The 24,317-nt window shown below is 37.5% G+C and overlaps 11 protein-coding genes across 11 annotated transcripts; 8 read left to right on the top strand and 3 right to left on the bottom strand. All coding sequences in view use genetic code 12, as the record gives it.

Annotated features, from left to right (window-relative positions):
- Positions 1 to 134: 134 nt before the first annotated feature.
- SPAPADRAFT_61389 (uncharacterized protein) lies at positions 135 to 876 on the top strand (the record flags this gene model as incomplete). The annotated part of the gene is made up of 1 exon (XM_007375526.1): positions 135 to 876. One exon carries the CDS (start codon positions 155 to 157, stop codon positions 815 to 817), a length of 663 nt encoding a protein of 220 aa, XP_007375588.1.
- Positions 877 to 2,562, bottom strand: SPAPADRAFT_50878 (uncharacterized protein; the record flags this gene model as incomplete). The annotated part of the gene is made up of 1 exon (XM_007375525.1): positions 877 to 2,562. One exon carries the CDS (start codon positions 2,560 to 2,562, stop codon positions 877 to 879), a length of 1,686 nt encoding a protein of 561 aa, XP_007375587.1.
- Positions 2,563 to 4,193: 1,631 nt separating this feature from the next.
- On the top strand, positions 4,194 to 6,093 carry CDL1 (Cdl1p; the record flags this gene model as incomplete). The annotated part of the gene is made up of 1 exon (XM_007375524.1): positions 4,194 to 6,093. A coding segment is annotated over one exon (1,690 nt), but the record flags the coding sequence as incomplete, so codon positions are not given.
- Positions 6,094 to 6,395: 302 nt separating this feature from the next.
- On the top strand, positions 6,396 to 9,142 carry MIR1 (Mir1p; the record flags this gene model as incomplete). Its single annotated transcript, XM_007375522.1, has 1 exon — positions 6,396 to 9,142. The coding sequence occupies one exon, from the start codon at positions 6,422 to 6,424 to the stop codon at positions 7,241 to 7,243; it is 822 nt and encodes a 273-aa protein (XP_007375584.1).
- SPAPADRAFT_55793 (uncharacterized protein) lies at positions 8,089 to 9,003 on the bottom strand (the record flags this gene model as incomplete). The annotated part of the gene is made up of 1 exon (XM_007375523.1): positions 8,089 to 9,003. One exon carries the CDS (start codon positions 9,001 to 9,003, stop codon positions 8,089 to 8,091), a length of 915 nt encoding a protein of 304 aa, XP_007375585.1.
- A 1,137-nt stretch (positions 9,143 to 10,279) lies between the features above and the next one.
- RPA34 (DNA-directed RNA polymerase I subunit) lies at positions 10,280 to 11,163 on the top strand (the record flags this gene model as incomplete). The annotated part of the gene is made up of 1 exon (XM_007375521.1): positions 10,280 to 11,163. The coding sequence occupies one exon, from the start codon at positions 10,325 to 10,327 to the stop codon at positions 11,018 to 11,020; it is 696 nt and encodes a 231-aa protein (XP_007375583.1).
- A 19-nt stretch (positions 11,164 to 11,182) lies between these two features.
- Positions 11,183 to 12,007, top strand: SPAPADRAFT_138825 (uncharacterized protein; the record flags this gene model as incomplete). The annotated part of the gene is made up of 1 exon (XM_007375520.1): positions 11,183 to 12,007. The coding sequence occupies one exon, from the start codon at positions 11,183 to 11,185 to the stop codon at positions 12,005 to 12,007; it is 825 nt and encodes a 274-aa protein (XP_007375582.1).
- A 194-nt stretch (positions 12,008 to 12,201) lies between these two features.
- Positions 12,202 to 12,930, top strand: SPAPADRAFT_50872 (bifunctional 4-hydroxy-4-methyl-2-oxoglutarate aldolase/oxaloacetate decarboxylase; the record flags this gene model as incomplete). The annotated part of the gene is made up of 1 exon (XM_007375519.1): positions 12,202 to 12,930. The coding sequence occupies one exon, from the start codon at positions 12,202 to 12,204 to the stop codon at positions 12,928 to 12,930; it is 729 nt and encodes a 242-aa protein (XP_007375581.1).
- A 297-nt stretch (positions 12,931 to 13,227) lies between these two features.
- SPAPADRAFT_139054 (uncharacterized protein) lies at positions 13,228 to 17,190 on the top strand (the record flags this gene model as incomplete). The annotated part of the gene is made up of 2 exons (XM_007375518.1): positions 13,228 to 14,449; positions 14,552 to 17,190. 2 exons carry the CDS (start codon positions 13,228 to 13,230, stop codon positions 17,188 to 17,190), a joined length of 3,861 nt encoding a protein of 1,286 aa, XP_007375580.1.
- Positions 17,191 to 18,330: 1,140 nt separating this feature from the next.
- Positions 18,331 to 20,095, top strand: TPK1 (cAMP-dependent protein kinase catalytic subunit TPK1; the record flags this gene model as incomplete). Its single annotated transcript, XM_007375517.1, has 1 exon — positions 18,331 to 20,095. The coding sequence occupies one exon, from the start codon at positions 18,738 to 18,740 to the stop codon at positions 19,869 to 19,871; it is 1,134 nt and encodes a 377-aa protein (XP_007375579.1).
- SPAPADRAFT_139281 (uncharacterized protein) lies at positions 19,936 to 21,927 on the bottom strand (the record flags this gene model as incomplete). Its single annotated transcript, XM_007375516.1, has 1 exon — positions 19,936 to 21,927. One exon carries the CDS (start codon positions 21,925 to 21,927, stop codon positions 19,936 to 19,938), a length of 1,992 nt encoding a protein of 663 aa, XP_007375578.1.
- Positions 21,928 to 24,317: the final 2,390 nt, after the last annotated feature.

Here is a 24,317-nt window from a genome sequence, read left to right as displayed (position 1 = left end):
GTGTGATCAGAATAAAACACTTACAACGTTATGAAGTTGTTCCATGCCAACCTTGGCCGCGAGTTTTGCTGGATTGTTGAGATTTAAGGGAAAAAAAATTGTTCTGGTCAGCAAAAATATCAAACTGTTTCATTATCTAACCAGATTGACACTAATGTCAGACATATTAGAAAAGTCATTAGACGAGATAATCGGAGAGAAGAAGAAAGATCCACGTCGTGGACCCCGCCCTGGTCCACCTCGTCGATTCAGAGGAGGTCATGCTTCATTTTCCAGAGGCGGTGGTGCACAACATGGCAAGATTCACAAACAAAGACCAGCAGGACACCATGGACATCCTAAGAGACTCAACTACTCTTCATTGCCTAGAGACATTGCCTCGCTTGCTGGATCCAGACCAGTATTGCGTGTGAAGAACATCCACCCCGATTTGAATGGGGAAGACTTGTCTCAGTTGTTTGGCAATATATCTCCAGTTGACTTTGTCAAGTTTGATGCCGAAAATGATTCCAACGCTTATGTTTGTTTCCACAATGATAACGCCAAGAATAATGCAGAAGCAATTGAAAAGTACGATGGTAAGAAAGCCATGGGAAAGATATTAATTGTGGAAAATGCAGTTTCATTGGCTGATCGTATATCGAGCCTTCCAGTAAGACGACAACCAGTAACTCCTGCTGCTTTGAAACATCATAAAAAGCCAGTTGGCAAAGGTAGAAGAAGGAGTAAACCTTCCGTGGAAGATTTAGACAAGGAATTGAACGCTTACATGAATGCTGATGCAGATCAACCAAGTGATGCTATGAATGTCGATTAAAAACAATTAAAACGTATAAACACTATATATATAAATGTAATAATAAACAAATATAACTTTTAACCCATACCTTGGGTGGCTTCAACCAAGGAAATGTAGAGATTCTTGGTTTTGATTCTAAATGTCTTTCCGTAATACAAGAAAATGACAATGGAACCGATGGTGACAAAGTCGATCACAGCCAAAGCAATATAGGTGTTTGCAGTTCCGGCTCCGTCCAACCAAGGAGAACAAGCAAATGTGAAGATACAAGCCAAAGTATTGTTGATAATGGAAACACCCACCATACCTTGAATAACAATTTCTGGGTAGGCATCCATAAGATATGACATGGCAGTATCACCAATTGAACCCCATCCAAAACCAATCATACCTAACCCGACGTAGATAACTTGCCATGGCCATTGTCTTTCAGCACCAACACCAAACATGATTAAACCAGCAGGAGAAATAACCAAGGTGACAAACAAAAGGTATAATCTATATTCTGGTTCCATTATCCCGTTGTTACGTCTAGCGATCCAAAGAACGTGTTTATCGGACAACCAACCCGACATCAAACAACCAATAACGGCACCAATCAAAGTGGCGACATTCATGACTGCAACCCCAGTGTCAGATTTGTTCCAAGGAGGATCGTAAAAGTAAGTGTCTTGAGTAGTCAAGAAAAATGTCATGTATGAATCTTGTAAACCCCATAAAATACCAGATAACCATACAGCGGGCAAAGCAAAGACTTTGAAGTTAAGTAAAAATCTTTCAATGTATTGCTTGAACCCATACCCAATCAAATAAGGAGAAGGAGTAATAATCTTGATTCTTTGAAGATATGGCTTTAATTTTTCATCGTTAGATTCAACATCAGTGTTGGTTCTAGCTGGACCAGTGGATGGACCTTGTTTTTCAAGCACGGCCACAGCGGTCTCTTCATCTTTGTCCTTCTTGGTTTCAAAGTCTTCCAATTCAAGAGAAGTGGCATCGACCACAGTTGAATAAGCAGATCTGTCAAATACAGTTTCTTCACATCCAAAGATAATAACAATAACGGTGATACCACAAATAATGGCACCCCACCAGCCGACCCATCTGAAACCTTGGTTCATGGAGATGATATGAGCAATTAAAGGACCCAAGAATGAACCAATAGAGGTGGCCATAATATAGACGGTCAAAACCGACCCTAATTGATGTTGAAAGAAGATATCTGATAATGATTGTTGAACTTGGGCTTCGGCACAAGCTTCCGACATACCAACAAACATTTGTGACCAAATAGTATCAGCAGTTCTCCTTGAGGATGCAAACCACACACAACCCAAAGTACCGACAACTAAACAAATAATATAAGTGATTCTTCTACCGTAAAGGGAAGAAGCAGGAGCAAAGAAAATACAGGACCAACCAATGAAAATAAATAAAACACCAGCACCGGTGTTCATGGCATCATAGGAGATACCGTAAATTTCATTCAAGGAATCTTGAGCGGCACCGGCATCATTGGAAGTGGCAGCGGTTAAACCAGTAATGAAGGACACCAAAAGGAAGTGCCACATCTTACGAGAAGTAGACCAATTCAAAGGGTCATTTGGAGAGTCAGAAGGTTGTGGAATAAGAATTAAACCGTCCTTTGTTCTTTTTAAAGGCTTGCCTGAGCAATCAGAAGACTGATCGTCAGAGTACAAAATGTTAACTGTACCGGGGATGAAATTTTCATCGTAATGATCAACAGAAAGTGGGGAACTCATGTTGTCAAATCAAACTAGGAATATATTATTGTAACAGCAAAAAATGGGGAATCTTTTTGTAGTATTTGGTGGGATAACTATGGTGGAGGGGGGATGGGGGGGGGATATGGGACAAATAAATTAGAAAAAGTATAGGATAAATAATTAGTTAGTAGTAAGGTTATGTCAGTTCAAGAAGGACATTATGTGACTTAAGCGAGGAAGTGATGGAAAATTGAAAGTAGATATAGATATATATGTGTAATGTGAGTAATTTTAGTCCGTTATTGTCCCTATCAGACGTGCTTTATTAAAGATATCCCGTTAGTTGTTTTAAAAAGAAAAGAAGAAGAAAAAGAAATTGAAAAAAAAATTTTTCATTGTCTCTGTGGATGAAGATTTTTAATATTGGTACAAAATTAGGTCAGTAGATGCGCCTGAGTGATTGAGAGAAAGCAAGAGAGAGAGAAAAAAATAATTTTGTATTGTTGTCAAGAGGAGTCAGCGACTAATTTAGATAGCAATTTCCTCATGCAGCTTGAAGTCAAATTATTATGAGACACTAAGCGGGAGCGGGGCCGGTGAGGATATGAAAAGTCCTCGGAGAAGACAAATTTGATTGCGAAAATATGTCAAAAAGTTTAAAAAGTTTATTATACACGACCCTGATTTAGTTTAGTGGTCGTGTGAGGAATTTCTTTTTCTGAGGCAGCCCTTCCAGAACCCGCCTGAGCTGAGCTGAGCTGAGCTAATTAGCTATACTAATAAACTACACCAAAACCACACTGCAAAATACGTCAACTTCGTATGATTCATTAAGGTACCATTTCAAGCAATATTATTTAAACATTTGTCATGAAAAATTCCAGTTGGTGCGCAATAGCAATTTCCTTATCTATCTCATAGATAATGAAATTAATAATCCATTGTTCATATTAAGATACGCGAATGTCCACACTTACAATGAAATCAAACATACGAAGCGGAGATATGTGCAAGAATGGTAACTATTTTTGGAGCCTTTCGTCGGACATCGACTTCCTCGAGAGTTTTAAGTGTGGAGAACGTGAACAATAGGGCTGTAGAACAATCAACGGATAAACCCACCGAAATCCGCGAAGGCCAAGCTAGCTGTCAATGTCAAACGCTCTCTCTTCAACCAACAAATCTTGGCGATGAGTGCTTCCTTGGCATCACTGGATCCTATCATCTAGTCTAAATTCCAAGCTCACGCCGCTCCTCTACCCCTCCTCCCACAACTTGTATGTACAATTGGCAAAGGTGCTGTCTCTGGTATCAACTCCAGAAGTGGTGGGGGGAATCTTGATTTTTTCCCTTCGTCGAAAAAGATCTGGCCAATATGCAGTACTAAAATATTGGAGCCTATTATAGTATATAAAATTGTCAGAAATTCCATACAGACCCATTGTATAGTTCATGCTACGTGTCTTGACTCAATTTTTCAATGCAATTATAAATAGAAATCCTGGACTAGCTAGTTGACCATTACGTCATTTACCAGCAACTTACAGTTTGGCTTCGCTTCCCCAAAATTTTGCAGTTCCTTTGCTTAGTAGGTCGTGCACTCTGTACCAGAAAAATGCTACTTTGAAGGTAAATAAAATTTATAGGGCTTAACCACACTGTAAACCGTCACCGCTTTTCAATACATTCACAAGACTAATGGATCAGATCAAAAAACCTCTCCTTGTGACTTGTGATGAATTGAATCAAATCAAAGGAGGAGTTTCTCAACTCCAAGCAACCTTGAATTCCACTGTTAGTAAAGCTCCCACCGAAGACCAATTCAAATTGCTTTCTGCTCTTGTACAAAATCCCCAAGATATAAAAGGTGAATCCAAATCAACCATAGATAGAATACAGCAATTACTAGCTACTCCCCAAACCAGAGTTGCGGTGAGATTACGTCAATTGTTTGATTCCGGCCAATTGCCCTTGATTGAAGCTTTGTTGAAGGTTGATTTCAAATCTCCAAATGCTGACAGGTATCTTGCAGATTTCTTGGAGTATAATCCAAGACTCCCACAAGGAGACAGTACAAAACCATCTACTGTTTCCAGTATGTCTGCTTCGTCTAACTCTAAAGAGTATTCCTATCCACCACCATTACCACCAATTCACAACCAAACCCTATTAATTAGAATAACCACAGATAAATCATACAGACAACCTTCAGATTTCTTGGAACTGGCAATCACTCATGATTTCAACAAGAGCCATAACGCTAAATTGGCAATTGGTGGAAGAACAATAATGGAATTGGTTTTATATGAAATTCTTGATGAAATGCTTCCTAATATGTATGAAGATGATTTGTTGGTTATACGATCTAAACTTATTTCTCCTAGTATATTAACCAAATTGGCATTCGGATATAGATTGGTAGATCATACCAAATATAGTTTATCCACTAGTGTCGACTTTGATGAAAAGTTGGAACTCATCTCAAAACTTTTCTTGAGTTATATTGCTGGATTAAACATTGAAGGGTATTCTATTTACGAAATCAAGACTTGGATTAGAAAATTATATGAACCTATGATTCAAGATATTTTAACTGATTATACCCCAAATGCAGGTGTGGCATTGATTGAATTGAATTTATTATTCAAACTGGTTCAAAACGTGTACAAGATTCCTGACGATAATATTAAATACGAAATTATTCAAATTGAATCAGATCCCTATGTCGCCCAAGTTTTAATTAACGATGAACCGTTGGGCGTGGGTACATCAACTATAAGTTTTGAAGAAGCCAAGACAAGAGCTGCAAGTGATATATTAAATGATCGTGAAAGAGTTGCAAGAATTATAAATATATTGTTTGAAAACTATGAAAAGCTGTCAGATGTAGAACTGAAGAGATTAAGTGGTAGCCCAAGTCCTACTTCTGCTCAAGAAGAGTCGCCAAATTCCACTCCGCCCCTCCCACCTCAATCAAAATCTCCTGATGCTGCACACGTACAATCGAAACAACCACCATTAAAGATGTTATTGCATACAATCAAGACACGGGGTAAGCCAGAACAACATTCTGTTGATCCGTCTGCTCCTCAACCTTATGGAATGGTTCCTCCTCCATTTGGAGGTGCTGCTCCTCAAGCACAGCTTCCAGCTGCAACCACTCCACATTTAACTGTGCCAACTGTTGGTGGCATAGCTCCACCTACACTTGGACTCGAAGTAAAGTACGGAATCGATAGTAATGCTCGAAATAAATTGTATGCGTTATTAGGTGTAAATCACATTATCCCAATTTACGAGTTTCATTATGCCGATAGTGGTTTCCAGGCAATTGTCAAAGTGAATGATAACATTCTCGGAGTTGGGTATGATATTAATAAAAAGATAGCTGGTCAGAAGGCAGCCATGTGTGCATTGACCAACACACAAGCTTTAGTTCAATTAGGTGTGGATCCTAAATGATTGCAAAAAAAAAAAAAATCTTTTTTAATTGTCGGTAATAAATCGGTTTTATTTGTATATGTGTAAATTGTCTGACCAATCAAAAGTCCCGGATCTAATTGGTACGTAATAAATTAATTTTTTTTTTTTGGTGTTTCTATTATTTGAGTTTCGGTTATCCACTGGTCGGAAATCAATTTGTCTCAACGCTTTTCTTTGTTACTGCCCGTTGAATAATTTTTCAATGCATCTTCGAAATTTAAATAGTTCACCACATTTGTCGGAAGAAAAAAAAAATTTCATAAATCTCTTCTTTCTTTCTTTTCTTCGACAATCCTTATAACTATTCATATAATTCAAAATGTCTGATCCAAGAGTCCCAAACTTGACTGTTAAAGATTACGCTTCATTTGCTCTTGCTGGTGCCATTGGTTGTGGTGTTACCCATGGTGCTATGTGTCCAATTGATGTCGTTAAGACCAGAATTCAATTAGAACCAACTGTCTACAACAAGGGTATGTTGGGTTCTTTCAAGCAAGTCGTTGCCAACGAAGGTGCTGGTGCTCTTTTGACCGGTTTAGGTCCAACCATCTTAGGTTACTCCTTACAAGGTGCTTTCAAGTTCGGTGGTTACGAATTATTCAAGAAGAACTTTATTGAACTCTTGGGTTACGACACTGCCAAGCAATACAAGAACTCCATTTACATTGGTTCTGCTGCTTTAGCTGAATTCTTTGCTGATATTGCTTTATGTCCATTGGAAGCTACCAGAATTAGATTGGTTTCCCAACCAACCTTTGCTGATGGTTTGATTGGTGGTTTCGGTAGAATCTTGAGAGAAGAAGGTGTTGGTTCTTTCTACAATGGTTTCACTCCAATCTTGTTCAAGCAAATTCCTTACAACATTGCTAAGTTCTTGGTTTTCGAAAGAGCTGCTGAAGCCATTTACGCTGCTATCCCAACCCCAAAGAAGGACTTGTCCAACTCTACCAACACTTTAGTTAACTTAGGTTCCGGTATTATCGCTGGTTGTGCTGCCGCTATTGTTTCTCAACCTGCTGATACTTTATTGTCCAAGGTCAACAAGACCAAGAAGGCTCCAGGTCAATCCACTGTCGGTTTATTGGTTCAATTAGCTAAGCAATTAGGTATCAAGGGTTCTTTCACCGGTTTACCAACCAGATTGATTATGGTCGGTACCTTAACCTCATTGCAATTCACCATTTACGGTACTATTAAGAAGGCTTTAGGTTGTCCACCAGCTGTTGAATTATAAGCTGATTGAATAACTCGTTACTACATTTGAACTATTAGGATTGGCTTGTATCATAGATTTTTCTTTACCAACCTCAATTCACATTTTCTATGTAGTGTTTTGTTTATATTTTTATTAGTACATAAAACCAATTTCATTTCGTCAATAGATCATTATTTTGTAATGTGATAATAGTTTGCAATTTTTTTTTCTCATCGCCGTATCTCCGAGATTCAAGTTTGTCCGAGGCGTGTTGTAACACATGCTATATATAACAACGTTCGCTAATTGAAGTTCCACTTCGTGTATCACACATTCAAGTGTAACCCACTGCCAAGCTAGTATGAGACTTCCCCCGAGATTAATTCCCCAAGATCTTGTGTTGTGCTCTTAGTCCTCCCCGGAGAATTCCGGTGCGTGATTAATAAAATTTTTAACACACTTGAAAAAAAAAAAACCGTGTGTGATGTGTTTGTGACGTAACTAGGAATACGTGACCGGATGTGGTCTACTACACCCTCGGAATGAGAACGTGCTGAAACAAAAGAAACGTTATTTACATTTCGCGATACTGGGGAAGTAAACGTTTAGCAATTGGTTCATTGATCGACTATAATTAGTAAGGCATCATGTGCTTATGTGATGAGTGATGTGATCCACAAATTGGCTAGGTATGTACCAATATGGGCTATGTTTTTCTGATGTTCTAGCAAAAAAGGCAATATTTTTCTTCGCTATTCCCAATTGGCTATTTATTGCTGCAAATTTCATAAAACCAGAGTACAAAAGTGTTTAGATTTATCAGCCTTTGTAAGAAAAACTAGAATATAGGTGTAACTTAACACATTACTATATTAAATATCTAATTAAACTGAATCCTGATCAACTTTACTGGGAAGTTTATCTTCAAACACATCATCAAACTCGTTACTAACTGGAATTGTCTGTCTTTGTCTATCAATAAAGTAATTACCCACATAAACACAAGCAGTTATAAACTCCATCGTGGTAGCCAATACATATTCATATGTTACAAACTGAGCACTTAACCCATTCGCAGTATAATTTGACATGTCGTAATAATTCATCTTCGTAATGAAAATAGAAATTACTCCAAAGATCCCTCTGATGGTGATGAATGGTGCTACTATAAAGATACTGTAAATATTACAGTGTCTTACTCCTTCTTTGTAGTAAACATAAATAGCCAACAAGATTGCAATTAAAGTAAGGGAAAGGAACATTACCTGACCAGTGGTTCTTAATGCCTTGGCAGTTATGATCTTGTTTGGATCAGGGTTTGAAGGATCCTGGCCAGCTAAAGTAGACCCACCACTAATTACAAGAGCATTGGCCGGGATCAATAATATATGAAACACACTAGCCAAGGGGAATCGTGCACGTAATTTCTCTCTGATCGTAGTGGCACGAGCTAAGTTCTGTTTCTTTTGTTCTTTACTTGGTCTAAACCAAGATTGACCAAATTGGTAAAGTTGTGCATTGGCAATCAAATGGAAAGAACAAAGCACCAACACAAAGTAACCTTCAGCACTAAATACAAGGTACGCGATTAACCATTGCCAATGTTCATAGCCCAATGCCGAAAACACCACCCCACACATTTGACCACATACTCGGAAAACCCCGTATACTAAAAGCGAAGTATAGATTGATCTGAACCCCTTTTCGGACACAATTTTGATTGTCAATGAAAGATATATCACATAAAGGACAAGGAAAATCGAAGCAGCAATACCAGAATTTCTATCAACAAACGTCATTGTATTAAAAAAAAGCGTTATCGAATAAAACTTCTAAAGTACAATAAAAGGTCAATGGGATTATGCCTGATATAAATATGATCGAAATCGAATCATGAAGAGAGGGGGCACCTTTATGGCCCCTTTGTAAACTCAGAACTAAACACACAATAATTTTCTTTTTTTTTTTCTTTCTACAACTGGTATAAGGATAACAATGGTCCCTAATTAATATTTAGCCTTGGTCTATAATGTAGGCGCGGTATCCCAGTTGGGAAAGGTCAGCCGAGTAGTGCACCATTCAATAATACCGGACTATGGTCCGGCTGACTCCAGAGACAATGAAATTCCATGCAACAATTGCGTATCTGTATAATTCTGATAATGTTTAAGGGTTTCAAGAAAATAACTATGTTTCTTTTGATACATAACGTCATAGGGTAAACTTGCCAGATCTTTATTTTAAGTATAAGCTTCACGGGCCGCGTGTAGAAAAACGTCATCATGACATAATAATCGTAAAGCCAAATTACTAGCCACGAGGTTTTTCTTGGCATGTCTTGCAAAGCATCTTGCAGGTGGTTGACTTTTCGCTTAATTGTAACATTTACGATTAGTATCACTTTGTTAATGCAATTACATAATTAGGTCGTATCCATAAGAAAAATAGATTAGCCTTCTTTTTAAATGGACCATGTGCTTCAACAATGAGAAGCAACATGAATGGTACGATTCATCGCTAAGCCATAATATAAAAATGGTAATTGTGTTCCGTTCTCTTATAGTTGTTACTTAGGTTCGTTTCTGTTCTAACAACACCGGTCCGTTTCCAACTTTTGAGTCTTCGCAAAACCTTGCTCAATTGGGGATCATTCTTCTATAGAAGCGCCTGATATAATTAACGATTAAATTTGCTCAACAAACGCCCTCTCCCCCTTATATTTTTGTATGAATATTCCTAATTATAATGTTCCTGCTATTATATATTCCCCCCTCTGAGATATAATAATTGCGAAATTTTATGCGAAAAAGGATGGATAATAAAAATTCAGCTGGGTGATGCTACATCGATCCGTAAAATAATTTATTTCAGGAAAAAACCCATGACCCCTATATTAAAACCCCTCATATGATTCTAGAATTATCTAGGTCCTAAGTCAAGCTTTACCCAATTGGTATATACCACAGTCACCATTGAAGATATATCAATTGATGTTTGGATGCAAATTTTATATGCACATCCAAACCTATGTCTTCGGATTTTTTTTTCTGCGATGATTTCAAGTATTTTTCATATTATACCTTGCAACCTTGATACTGTTTGATATCAAGCTTGAATACGATGTCCAAAGTTTATAAATCAAGTGAATATATTTCTGAATCAGATTTATCTGATGACGAAGAAGTTGAATTCCAACCACCAAAGCATTTCCACATCCATGAATCCAAGGCGAAATTAGACATCAAGTCAATTAAAGATAAAGAAATCTGGTTGATTAAAACACCAAAGGGATTCCCTATATCCGAATTGAAAACCTTGCCTATTTCATTCACAGCCACATCTTTAAAGCAACATCATGATCCATTGAAATTAAAGAATGGATCTAAATTTAGTATCGATGAAGAATTATTGGCTAATCCTGAAACCGGTAACGCTGGAAAACATTCAGTGTTTGTTAAACTGTCTTCTAAGACTCATAAATTGAAACCTAGTGGTTTGGGAATCAGCAGGATGTATAACATTAGAGAATTGGTTACTATTCCAGATATTAAATATGAAGATGTGGTTATACCCCGAGAAAATGTACCTCGAGTTGATGATTTGAGAATGAGACATTTCCCAACCGGGTATGGTGCTGGTGATTACAAATTTGAAGGTGACGAATCAGTACTGACCGAAACCAAGCCAGCTAAGAGGGACAGAGAAGAGAGCAAGGCGGAACCAGAAAAGGAACACAAGGAAAAGAAGCATAAGAAAGACAAGAAGGAGAAGAAGGAGAAGAAAGAAAAGAAGAAGGACAAGAAGGAAAAGCATTGATTCTTGTTCTTTTGCATATATAATTGTAGCTAGTTTAATGAATACAAGTATAGACTCATTAGCAAGAGTAGTGCGCTTTGGCTCAAAAAGTTTTTTGTAAAAAGCTGGAAGAGAAGTTGCTACAGTAACTGTCTATAGCTACCTGGAAATACACCGCATACCATGGGAGCATCGGCATCAAAACCAGGTAGAAAGCTTACCAAAGTAGTCTCTGAAACTGCCAAGGCTAAGCCTTTGAATCGAAGTACCAATGTCAACCCTCTCCCTTCACAAACTTTAAAAGATCGATTTGAACAACAACCTATATCACAACAATCTATTCCTGTTGAGCCAACCAGAGAGGAGACTGCTCCACAAATGACAGTACAAACTCCACAACAAGATGCTCAACTGCCAGCATTTAGATCTACCAGTTCATTTGACCCAAGTTTCTTATCGAAAAAGTTAAACAAGCAAACCGTGATTCCAGAAGGTAAAGATGGTGGCGACCCTCATGTAGAAGGTACTGATACATACCAAAGAGGGTTTGTTGATTCTGTAACAAAATTAGGTAAACATGTGCAATCAGTTGAATACAATCCTTTAATGAACAAAAATGTGCTTGCATTGAAACAATTACAATTCAGAAAAACGATATCTGAACAAGGAGAGAAAGAATTAGAGAGTGAAAAGAATAACGAGAATGGAGAAGAAATGTTTAAAACCATGGTTCATCCTCATACACTTACTGCTATTTTGCTGGATTTGAAGGATCCAAGAATGACTCCCGAGTCCATTACTAAAGATTACCAATTACATCCAGACTTCTTGAAAGAATTGGGAGATAGATTTAAGATTCCAACCACAAGAAAGCCAATCGAAGAAGAAAAACCAAAAGAAGATGAGTTTATTAGTGGCGTAGAAGTGGATTCTGCCATGCAATTTGAAGAACCAGAATCCAAAGTGGACCGTGAAAGGTTTAAGAAATTGAAGAGTAGACTTGAATAGTTAAGGAGTTGTATATAGTAAGTAAGATTGTATGTAGAATTAGTATCATTAATAGACAGCCACAATGGTTGGGAGAGCAAACTATATTTTTCCAGGTTCGATTCCGAAAAACGGGCATACTAAAAATTGTGGGGGGTCAAACCATTTCTCTCTCTCTTTTTTTTTTACAACTACAGATAAACCTCGAACAAGCAATGAAAATCCCAACAAGTTCAAAAGAGATAATCATATTCTTGAAACAATTCACTCCCTGTGATGTTTCTGATTCTTTAAACAAACATGGTGTTGCCAGTGGAGGATTCATCCCTAACCTTATCAACTTTTCACCAACCGCACCGGGGGAATCTGCTGTGGGGAAAGCATATACTGTTCTCTATGCTCCCAAATCCGATCCCAGGCCTGCAGTGAAAAATGCATATATTGATTCAGTTCCTCCCGATTCAATAGTAGTAATTGGCCTTCCATTGGACCTTCAAACTACTACAGCTCCTTACACGAAAGTCAACAATGCAATGTACGGTGGCTTAATGTCAACTAGAGCTCAATATAGTAAAGCGAACGGATCAGTTATCTTTGGAAGAATTAGAGACTTAGATGAACACAACGATTTGAAATATCCCGTTTGGTCGTATGGAGTAGGAACGTCTGCTCCGGGCTCATTATTAAAAGTTGTTGGAATAAACATTCCGTTGCAAGTTAAAGTTCACGGGTTGAGTCAAGACGAAGAAGTGATAACGGTGAACCCTGGCGATTACATCATTGGTGATAAAAACGGTGTTGTTAGTTTGCCTGATGATGAACAGTTACCTTCTGTATTGGAGTATATTCCCAAGCGAGTAGAAGCTGACACAAAAGTGAGCCAAGATATTAAAAATGGGAAACCTGCAGCTGAATCACAGAAGTTCTGGCGAAGTAAAATATAAAACCTTACCATTTTTTTACAGTTTTGTTTGGTTACATAGAGTTGTCTAGCAGAAATGCCAATGTTTTTAATTTAAATTTGGTTGTAAAAATAAAAATCACTTGATCAGTAAAAAAAAAAATAAGGAGTGAGCGAAACTGTGTGTGGGGGGTGGGGAGGACTTTGCTGTAAACTGCGGCTAAAAAATGGCAACCAGAAAAGCCAAATTTCAACTTCTTTAGTCTCCTTAAAAACTAATAGGACAACCCGTATATACAGACGAGCCCTATACCTTATATAACACTACCAAATCAATACCATGCCAGTGGAGTTTATTAATAGTAGTTCACAAAACGTTGGCGATGTTGATTTCAACGAACTACGTGTTTCTATCATTGGTAACAAGGACCTAAAGTACAAGTTGGTTGGCGATGTTGAATTTATAAGCAGACTAGTAGATGAATTCAACCAGCTGATCTTGGAAATAGTCGAAAAGAAGAAAATCGCTATTGGAAGTTCTGGCGGAGTGGTTCAAAATTTCCAATTTTTACACGAGTTGGAAAAGAAGGCGGTTATTTTAAACATCTTGTGTACCTTCATAATAGAAGTCAATACTAACAAAAATGACAATATCACCAAATGTCTTAGATTGATGGAACAAGTTATTAATCCCTTGATCCATTTGTTGAACTATTTTGTGGAAAAGTTTGTTCCTCAACTATATATGCATCCTCAAATCTATGCTGACGGCAATGATGAAGACGATGTCATTAGAAAAGTTGAAAACTTAATCGGTTATAGTTTGGATATATTGTTGGGATTATCCAATATAAGAAACCATAATATCAACTCGTCAATGTTGTGGAGATTCATCACGTCATTACTTATCGTAACTGACGATTCGTCGATTTCTAGTACTGCCACAACCACCACCACCACACAAAACATATTTCAAATCAATTCGTGCTTATTGATTAAGCTGTTGAAGTTGGTTCCATTATTGTTGAGTCAAGCTAGCTTGAGCAATAATTCCATCACTACTTTGTTAACTGCATTGCTTAATAGACTTTCCAAAGAATGTGATATTATAATTGCTACCCATTTCTTGGACATTTCCAAATCAAGTACCCTTTTACACCAGTTGGCGTTTGAAAATTCTTGTTTACCCAATATTGAATTAAATAAACCGTTGTTGCGTAGAGTAGTTGACGTTAATTTGTTATTGGAGTTGATTGTTTGCACGGCCCAAATCTTCAGTTTCCTGAAATTTAACGATTATGACATATTAATGGCCGCCCCTGATACACAAAGTAAACTGTCATCAGAAGTGGTGTTATCAATTAACGTATATTTGTCATTGTTATTATTGGTTAAATACGAAGATAAACAATTAAATCTTGCAGCATTGAATTTGATTTGTTTCTATTTGAATAACTTGCGTCCTGCGAAAGATATTGATGATGAAATGATATTTAAAAGTTACAAGAAATTGTTACCTAGGATTATTGCTATGTTAGAATTAGAAGAGGATTTCACTGGTGGTTCAAATGTCAAGAAGCACGACAAAGACTCAGCAAATACAGCTGGAAATAACCCATCTACAACTGCAACGGCTAGTAGCAACACAGCAGCAGCTGCTGCAGCAGTATCATCATCAACTGCCTTGAACACATCCTCCCTGAGCAATATTCTCTCTAGTGCATTCAATAAGAAACAACAATCACGTTCATCAGGATTATCGTCAGAGTTGCCAATATTCTTATCTTCTCCTGGGAAAATCTTGGCTGATTTATGTGCCCAATATCCACTATTGAATGATGAAATTAATGATGCCAATATAGATTATAAATTGGTCAAGAAGTTAGAAACTAATTTCAAATCAAGTCAATTGTTGAAAGCACTCAAGATTTTGAAACGCGATTCCAAGAACGGTAAAGTATTGGTGGATTTCACATTATTATTGACGGTTGAACGCGATGACAATTGTCTTGCTGATTTGTTATTGTTGTTGAGTGTGTATACCAGTGGCACTGAAGAATATCGAGCTAGGATAATAAACCGTCCTCAAGAAAACGTCAAGAATAACAATAATATCAATTTGACTAACATTATATTTCAAATTATTGATAATTACCATTTTTTGTTAACTCAAGTACAATTGATATATAAATTACTTTACCCTAAGAAAGGGAAACAAAAACCAATCATTCCCAAGAATGATTTGCCTTGGTTTGGAAAGAACTTGGGGATTATTCGTTCTTTGATGGATTCGGCTATTTACACCAATTGTTTTTATTTCATTAGATCTTTATCCAGATCAGTTTCGTCATTAAGAACGTTTTTTGTTGAATGTAATGCATTGACTAGTTTTATTTCTGATGAAACTAATGCCAATACTGGAACCAAGATTATTCCTCCAAGTACAACTGGTTCTCATTCAATGGCCAGTTCAGGAAGTGTAAGCATTGGTGGTAGTGCATCATCGGGTATTTCTTCATCAGCATCTTCTTCAACATCACCAGGTGGATTGATAATTAACTTGTTGGAAATTATTCGGGTATATGAAAATCTTGACCAGATGCTTGATTTCTTTAACAATTTGAATAAACGCAGTGGTGAATCTAACAGCAGCTCTATGAACAAACGAGCTCAAATGACTAATAAATCGATATGTATTGGGTTATTAGCTAATTTCATTTTAGATTTCAGCTCATTTAGATATGCAATTATTGGATATGAAAACTTCCTTTCCAGTTTATCGATAATTTATCAGAATTCTTCCACTGATTTCGACAAGTCTTTGAAGTTTGATCAATTGACCGAAGAAGAAATTTTTCAACGGAATGAAATTCAATTGAAGATTTTACAAGTGATTAAGAATTTCATGTTTAATGAGACGACCGAGAATAAACAGGAATTGATGGATTATTTTGCGCTTATTTTCATTTTAAAAAAGGCAAGTTATGGTATAGGTGATTATAACTTTGATGCAAATGAAAGTGTCGATATTACCAAGTTGAAGCTTGAACAGAAGTTGGTTGCATTTGATATTTTAAGAAATTTCACAGCAGGATCACCTAAGTTCAATACTGTGTTAATTAACACATATGAGCAAGAGTTTGTCAAAAGTGAAGGAAATGGCAAACTTCCTGGGAAGTGGTTCAAGTTTTTAAGTTCAAATATTAGAAATGTCAAGTTATTTATTCCTAATGCATCACCCAAGGAATCGTTTGATAATGATGAAACATTGGTGAAATTAATTGAGAATGATGATTACGTTAGTTTAGTGAGATCTATTAACTACATCGAAGACCACAAGTATACAATCATCGACAAGATCAAGCGAGAATTATTCCCTAATGATGAATTACTAAAGATTTGGTTGAGATTATTATCATTTTTCATTCCCGAGAGTTTGGAAAAGAAGTTTGATTTAAACACCAAGATTGTTTTGAATAGTAACTTAAATTTGATCAAGTCTTCCATCACCTGGATTATTCTTAATTTAACCTGGAAATATTCTACTTATACATTCAATGTGCACGATTACACTGATTATGAAGTTTATCAAACCGTGGAAAGTTCCCGACATGTGACCACCAATCAACGGATATATATTGATGAATCGGATGACAATGACGAGAAGCGAGAAAAGGAGAAACCAGAACCGGAAGAAAGCGATAGTAATGACGATGAATTGTCGGTTAGACAGCGAGCCAAGTATCTTGACAAGTTGGGGTTTACGGCTGTGATCGTCAAGTTGATGAATTACTATTCAAAACAGGCGTCATCCTCAGATGAAGCAAAGTCGGGCAAACCTGGTACTAGTTCATCTTCATATTCTGCATTGACTCCTAAGCGATTTGATATCCAAAACAGTCATGATATTTCTGAAAAGTTGAAGACCGCGTTACGACAAATTACTAGTTTGTTGCGAACCAAGAATTCAGGTGTTGGTGGTTTGATTGGTAAAAAGTCTATGGGAATTAGTAAGAATGAGATTAGAATACGATTGAATGAGGACCGTAACGGAGTTGAAGTTGTTGAAGAGCACGATGAAGAGGATCCTGCGGTTTATAGAAGACACCATAATCGAAGGAGTCATGTTGAATCTGAAGAGGAGGATGATGAGGCAGAGGAGGAAGCAGAAGAAGAAGAAGAAGAAGATGATGATGACGATGACGATGACGATGAAGATGACACTGAAGCTGGAGTGGGATTATATACTCCTAGTGACGATTTTTATTCAGATGATGATGACCCGGTTGAAAATTGGATATGATGAAAGTTTTAGTCTCGATTTAAATACTTGATTTGTAATAAATATTTTAGTTGTAAATGAAAAATATAACGTCTTTATTTGACTTTGTCACAAAATGGTGTAGGATTTTGGCAGTTTAATCATTTTGGATGGGTTTTGTGTAATATTATTAGACTATGCGTTTGAGATGTGTTAAATGAGTGATTTCGAAAATTTTCTATTACTAATTTAGCTATTACTAATCGCGATGAGGTAGAATCAAAAGCAAGGATTGAGATTGCAATCTGGTAGTTGCTATATACGACAGAATTTATCCCATTGATGTGGGTGGTATCAATGATGATCTGGTGTTCATGTAGGTACCGGAAAATAATTTTGCTTTTGTATGTGGGAAAAATTATTTTTCCATAATCATCGAACACAAATGGAAGTTTGAAGCTGAGAATCAATGAAATTTCTTTTTTGAACGAGATCAAAAATGTGTATTTTTTATGTACGGTACTCGCCCATAAATGTGCGTCACCTAGGTGATTTCCGAAGAATGTTGACTCGACCTGCATGAACATGAGCATGCTGGCGAAACCTGCCACTGGAGGCAAAACAACTGATGAGGTGTTGCCAAGGTTTGTTGTAATGTGACCACCGTCCAATCGTGACGTGAAGAAGAAAAAAAAAGAAAATAAAAAAATGTTCTAGTATGTTCTAGATCAGCACATAAGTCACGAAACCTCTCCTGACTGGGAATCATCTCGTACTAGGGGGCAGATCTTAAAAATAGACCAAAGAGGGAATTACCAGACAAAACTGGAAAAATAAATATGACGCATATGCAAATAATAGAATTTCTTTTTCATGTAAGGCTCTCGGTGGAAGGCTTATTTCTTTTTTGCCCAAGCTGTTAATTACATACGGGTAGCTAATAAGCCTGAGTTGATGTAAGAGTGCATAAAAACAAACGCAAAGCAAGTAAAAACCGATTTTAATTTTGTGTTTAACCAGATTTTATTTTCCAAAACAATAAAACAGACAGAAAATAAAATTCCTGAACCGTTCAAAACTGCTAAAGAGAGAAAAAAAAAAATCGGTGCACATATAGGCAGAACTACTTGACAGCCAAAAAAAGAAAAACAATCTCTCTCTCTTTTTTTTTTTTTTCTTTTGTCTCATCCAGCAACGTCACCCGTAGTTTACCCTTGACACATTACTTACATCCTATTTGTGAAACATTTCCCAGGGCTTTTCTAATCCAGTTGATCTAAACTGACTGTGCGAAAAAGCCATCATCATCAAAAACCCACAAGAGAAAAAAAAAGGTAAAGCCAAACGGACAGAAAAAAAAAAAGGAACCACCGCCAAATTTTTTTTTTTTTAAAAAAAAACTTCAAACGAACAACCCACACATTTTCTTCTTCGTTTTTGCATTTCTTGCATCTACATATTGCATATTATTAATAGACTCTCGAGACATACTTACGGTTACATATATCCGCCACTATATCGCTACATTACACTCATCCATCTTCATAAAACACATCCACAGCCACATATTATAAACTACAAACTAAAGCATGACATCAATGGAAGGAGTGGTCCAAGGAACCGACATGGATAACCATGCCGCTACGAAACAGCATCAACAGCAGATATACAACACGGGCAAGCCGAACCTCAAGGAGAATGACAGTCAAGTGTTGACCAAGAAAATATCAAGACACAGTGATAAGGACACCACCACCAAGGGAAAATACACACTTAATGATTTCCAGATCTTACGAACACTAGGAACCGGGTCATTCGGGCGAGTGCATTTAACACGATCAGTACATAATGGGAGATTCTACGCCATGAAGGTATTGAAGAAAGAACGAGTAGTTAATATGAAACAAGTGGAGCACACCAATGACGAACGGAAAATGCTCAAGTTACTGCAGCATCCATTTATAATAAGAATGTGGGGCACATTTCAAGATTGTCATAATTTATTCATGATAATGGATTATATAGAAGGAGGAGAATTGTTTTCATTACTAAGAAAGTCCCAACGGTTCCCAACACCTGTGGCCAAGTTTTACGCTGCCGAGGTGTTTTTGGCCATTGAATATTTGCATAATCTAGACATCATATATCGAGATTTGAAACCCGAGAATATCTTGTTAGATAAGAATGGTCACATCAAATTGACTGATTTTGGATTTGCCAAAGAAGTTACCGATGTCACCTATACCTTGTGTGGTACACCAGATTATATTGCCCCTGAAGTAGTTGCAACCAAACCATACAACAAATCGGTGGATTGGTGGTCTTTTGGGATATTAATATTTGAAATGTTAACAGGTTACACTCCATTCTACGATCCAACGCCAATGAAGACCTATGAAAATATCTTGAACGGTACCATAACCTACCCTGATTATCTTCCTCCAGATATCCTCGACTTGTTACAGAAATTAATTGTCAAGGATTTAACGCAAAGGCTTGGTAATTTGCAAGGTGGATCTGACGATGTCAAGAACCATCCCTGGTTCAAAGAAGTTATTTGGGAACGATTGTTATCACGAGACATAGAAACACCTTACGAACCACCAATCACTTCTGGAATTGGCGACACTTCTCAATTTGATAGATATCCCGAGGACAAGGATCTTGATTATGGAATCAGTGATGTGGCTGATCCATACGGAGAATTATTTCAAGATTTCTAGATACTTTTCATTTTCATTTTCTTTCTTCCATTGTATAATTTGTGCATTATATATTACTTTTTACCTACGAACACGCCTCAGTAGACGTCATCCAATCACTCTTTAAGAACTCATCAACACTCATACGGCGTTTAGGATCAACGTCTAGCAATTTGTAAATAATCAACACTCGGAGTTCATTCAATTCATCACCTTCTTCTTCTTCTTCTTCCTCTTCCCCATTTTCCTCGTCTTGTTCCACTTCTTGTTCGATACTACTGCTATCATCAACACTGGTATCTACTTTAGGTGCCAATTTACAAATATCATCAATGGCAGGAAACTTGGACTTTTGTTTAATCAACCATTCCTTGGTTTTGTTATCATAGTCGGTAATCATGCGATTTTTAACATACATGTTGAACATTTTATCATGGAAATCACGCTGGTGAATGGATGGAGTAATATGATGATGATGTTTAAGCTCGGTAGTTTGCCAGAGATATCCAGTATTTGCTCCACGAGCCAAGAATCGGCTTTCAAAATCACCGTCTATACCTGAATAGTAATAACGTCTGATGTTTAGTAATACAACTATAAGTACTCCGAACGCCCAATAATCTTTGATTCGTGATGAGTATGGCTTTTTAAGTTGGTGGGAAATGTGTTCTTCGGGAGCCATGTATGGGTTTGATCCAATCGGGCCCTGCTCTCCTGGTATTAACTGTTCATTATTGTCATACTTTGTTTTAAACACAAAGGATTTCCCGAAATCAGACAATTTCAATGTGATTCTTGTTTTATCGGTTTGTATGTCTTCATATGTTAGTAGAATATTTTCTAATTTCAAATCGCAATGGGCCACACCATGGTTATGCATATACTTCAACCCCTTTGCTATTTGTTTGATAAAGCAGTCAACTTCGTATAATGACATGAATGTCACTGGTCGATTGGTTATGGTGTGTCCTGTAGTGAAATAAGTAAACAAATCACCACCTTGACTGCATTGCATCACTTGGCTTAGCTTGATATCTCCATCATATTGTGTAACCATTAAATCGACAGTTTCAACAATATGCTTATAATTCAATGTCGATGCCACCACAAATTCCGAAAGTATCCGTTCGATGAATTGGCCATCTGTTTCCTTGACTTTTCTTCGTTTGAGTTCCTTAACCACGAATAACTTTTGTCTTGTGGTGGGGATAGTATTTGTTTTAATGCTGGTGGTATTGGGGTCAACAATCTTGATGACTCCATATGCTCCTTTCCCGATAAGATTCCTCACTACACCGTATTTGTCATACAATGATGAGGCCTTGCTGGGACGTAAACTGCCTGTATTCTTTTCCTCGAACAATCCCGTCAATTTGGTTGACAACAGGTTAATCAATTGAATTTGACCATCGTTAATAGCTGATGTTTTGTCATTCATGGAACTACTTAGTTTGTGAATCTTGATATGATGTCCTAATAATGAATAGGTCCGTTTTGACTCTTCATTAGCCGCCTGGGCTAATTGTTGCTGGTTGGCAGTCATTAACGAACTCATGCCACAATATCCCATAATTGTTGATAAATGCTTGGCTAAATTGCCATTGGATGATTGGAATCGGGGTTTTATAGGGTGTAAATGATCCTCTTCTTGTTCGTCGTCGCTGTCTAATTCTTGTGAGTATTCACCATCTTCGTCATCACTACATTCATCGTCGTCGTCATCATCATCATCATCACCATTGTCGTCGTCATTTTCGCCCTCGCCCTCGCCGTGTTCTTTCTCCTCATCTTCATTCTCATCTCCTTCTCGTTCATCAATGGTGCTGACTCGTTTGTGCAAGAAAAGTAGCGGTCGTACTGGTGACTGCAGTGTAGCAGACAATTGCGGGGAATGTGATCTGGACCGTGATGGGGAAGACGTGGATGTTACAGAGGTTGCTATTGACGATGTGGGAGATAATGGGGAAGTATCAATTAGTGCCACTTTTGAGTTTGTTCGAAAGAACGATTTGAGTTTACTGGTGGTAGCTCCTCCTCCTCCTGGCTTGGCGCTGGTGTTGGAACTAGTTGATTGCATTGAATGGATTGAATTGTTTGATTTGACTGACGCTATGGAGTTGGATCGGGACGGATGACCACCAGCTGGTTGTAGTTTCGATTGTTGTGGTGGCGATTCCTCCCTTTTAGATCGAAATAACGGCATTGGTTACAAAACGTGAAACTATGTACATGCAAAACAAAAGTGCAGGGTGTAATATACTTTGGAAAATCAAGGTTGTGAATATTATAGATGTATTGTAAGAACCAATAAGGGCTAAACGATAGGGTTGTAAAGCAAGTCAAAAAGTTTTTGTAGCATCAGATTTTTGTGTTTGTTCTGGTAGGTTAGAAGCCATTAGTGGTGCGGCGCGTGGGGGGATACTACTCCCTGAGGCTGACGTTCACTTCCAAGCTTGCATGGGAGTGCTTTAAAGCTGGGGAAAGTGAATAGGAATCGATTAGGAGAAGTGGGAATTGGTATTGAAATTGGGTCGTGTTCAGTTTTCCTGGTTTGGTTCAATAAAGTGGTGGCCAAGAATGCTCATTTCAGCCAAGCAAAGCCAAGCAAAGCCAAGCCAATCTCAAACTGAACAATTGGTGCTATTGTTTTGATGGGTTGTACGGCTATCGTTACGGATATTATCTGGTTCTGACATCTCCAAGAACCTAATTGGGATGTAATATACAAGTAGCTGTATAATCTGCCAAAATAGATTCCTAGATTCCTTGATTGGAGTCCTCCCAAGTGCACATTGAACACTTTCCCCGTTTACTTGAACTGAAACAGATTATCCATCATCCATCATCCATGTCACATCCCCATTAATCTGGTGTCCTAGGGTTACAGGGTAAACATAATTTTGTGGATGATACCACAAAATCTACAGATGGGGCCCAGCGAAGAAATCTGAGACTAGTTCACATGCCATATACTATCCTATTCGCGATTTCAGATACTTGGCTTGTTCTATCTTTAGTCGCATATATCGGTTATGCATTATGTCATTTGATGTAGCATTGGTAACTACAAAAAATAATAAAAACGAGTTATTGACACGTTTCTGGGGCCATTTTTGCATCCATCATTTTCAAGGGTGGCATCAGTCAAAAAGTAAAAATAAATAACTGAAAAAAAAAAAATACTGCGAACATACGGGATTACTATTTAAAAAATATTCGCGTTAATTTATTGGACGTCTTTGTCCTTTATTTCCAAATCTAGTAAAATTACCCGTAACCTTTTTGCAATTACTACCAACGGTATTTTAAAATAACTGTCTTCGGGAATCAGCCAAAGACAGGAATAGTGTGATCATATTGTATGGGTTTTGCCCTGGAATTTGGATATCCAGGGAATCTTCCATTATAAGTAGTGAAAGCTGGGTACTACGACTACTGTAACCCCATTTGCGTCTTGGTAATGGTATTAAAATAGAATGCATGAACCCTTAGTGGCAAAAAAGCAATTCACATGGTGTTACCACAGAGAAACGCATTGTCAGGTCAACTTGAGATGTTACTAGAACGGACCCAACAGATAATCCGAGATTACGAATCCAATTAAACGTTTGTCCTGACTGAGACAAAGAGGGGATTTTTCGTATTTGGCACCGCCCAATGGGTATAACTGATGGGGGTTCCAGTTTCACCCAAGAATTTCGGATCTCAGTATTAATCTATCTTGCGTGGCCATAGCTAAGATGTAAATAATACCTCCGAACTAGTTCAACTCCTCCTATTCACTACAAGAGTTTATTTTTCACAACAGTGATATATTTTATATGTTGGCTTTACACATTTATTATTTTCAACTCCTTTCCAGAAATTTTTTAATTCTTGCCTTTTTATTTTTTTAATTTTTTTTTCTAGTTTTATTTTTGGAATCGCGTTGACTACTAATTTTTCTTTTTTTTTTTGCTGTTTTTGTTCGTCTGTCGTCTACAATCGGATTTCTCTTAACTTCAGAATTGTTTCACTTGCTTTCGATTTCTAGTCCAGATTTCCAAACAACACCCGTTTCTTTCCTCTTCACGAATCATCCCTCTCCTCTGACTTATCAAAGCAGACATCCCTCCCTTCGTCACACACGCATTCACTTACTCACTCATCACAGGTTAGAGGTATACCATGACTAGCATCTATAACTCCGATCTAAAGAACCACAGACGAGCACCACCACCACCACCACCCCAACCGCTATCGTCATCACAACGCCAATTATCATCAACATCCATACCAAACGGTCCTCCCCTAACTTCATTTGCACCAACCCCCAAAATCCCCAATGCTGCATCTAACAAACCACCGCTTATAATCAACAGTAACTCCAAAAAGCGGAACTATGGCTGGGTCCACGTCAAAGACGATGGCTTGTTCACCTCATTCAGGTGGAACAAACGATATGCTGTACTTAATGATAAAACTTTG

This window comes from Spathaspora passalidarum (genome assembly GCF_000223485.1).
Source record: "Spathaspora passalidarum NRRL Y-27907 unplaced genomic scaffold SPAPAscaffold_4, whole genome shotgun sequence".
Taxonomy (NCBI): Eukaryota; Fungi; Ascomycota; class Pichiomycetes; order Serinales; family Debaryomycetaceae; genus Spathaspora; species Spathaspora passalidarum.
This window is presented reverse-complemented; position numbering and strand designations above follow the sequence as displayed.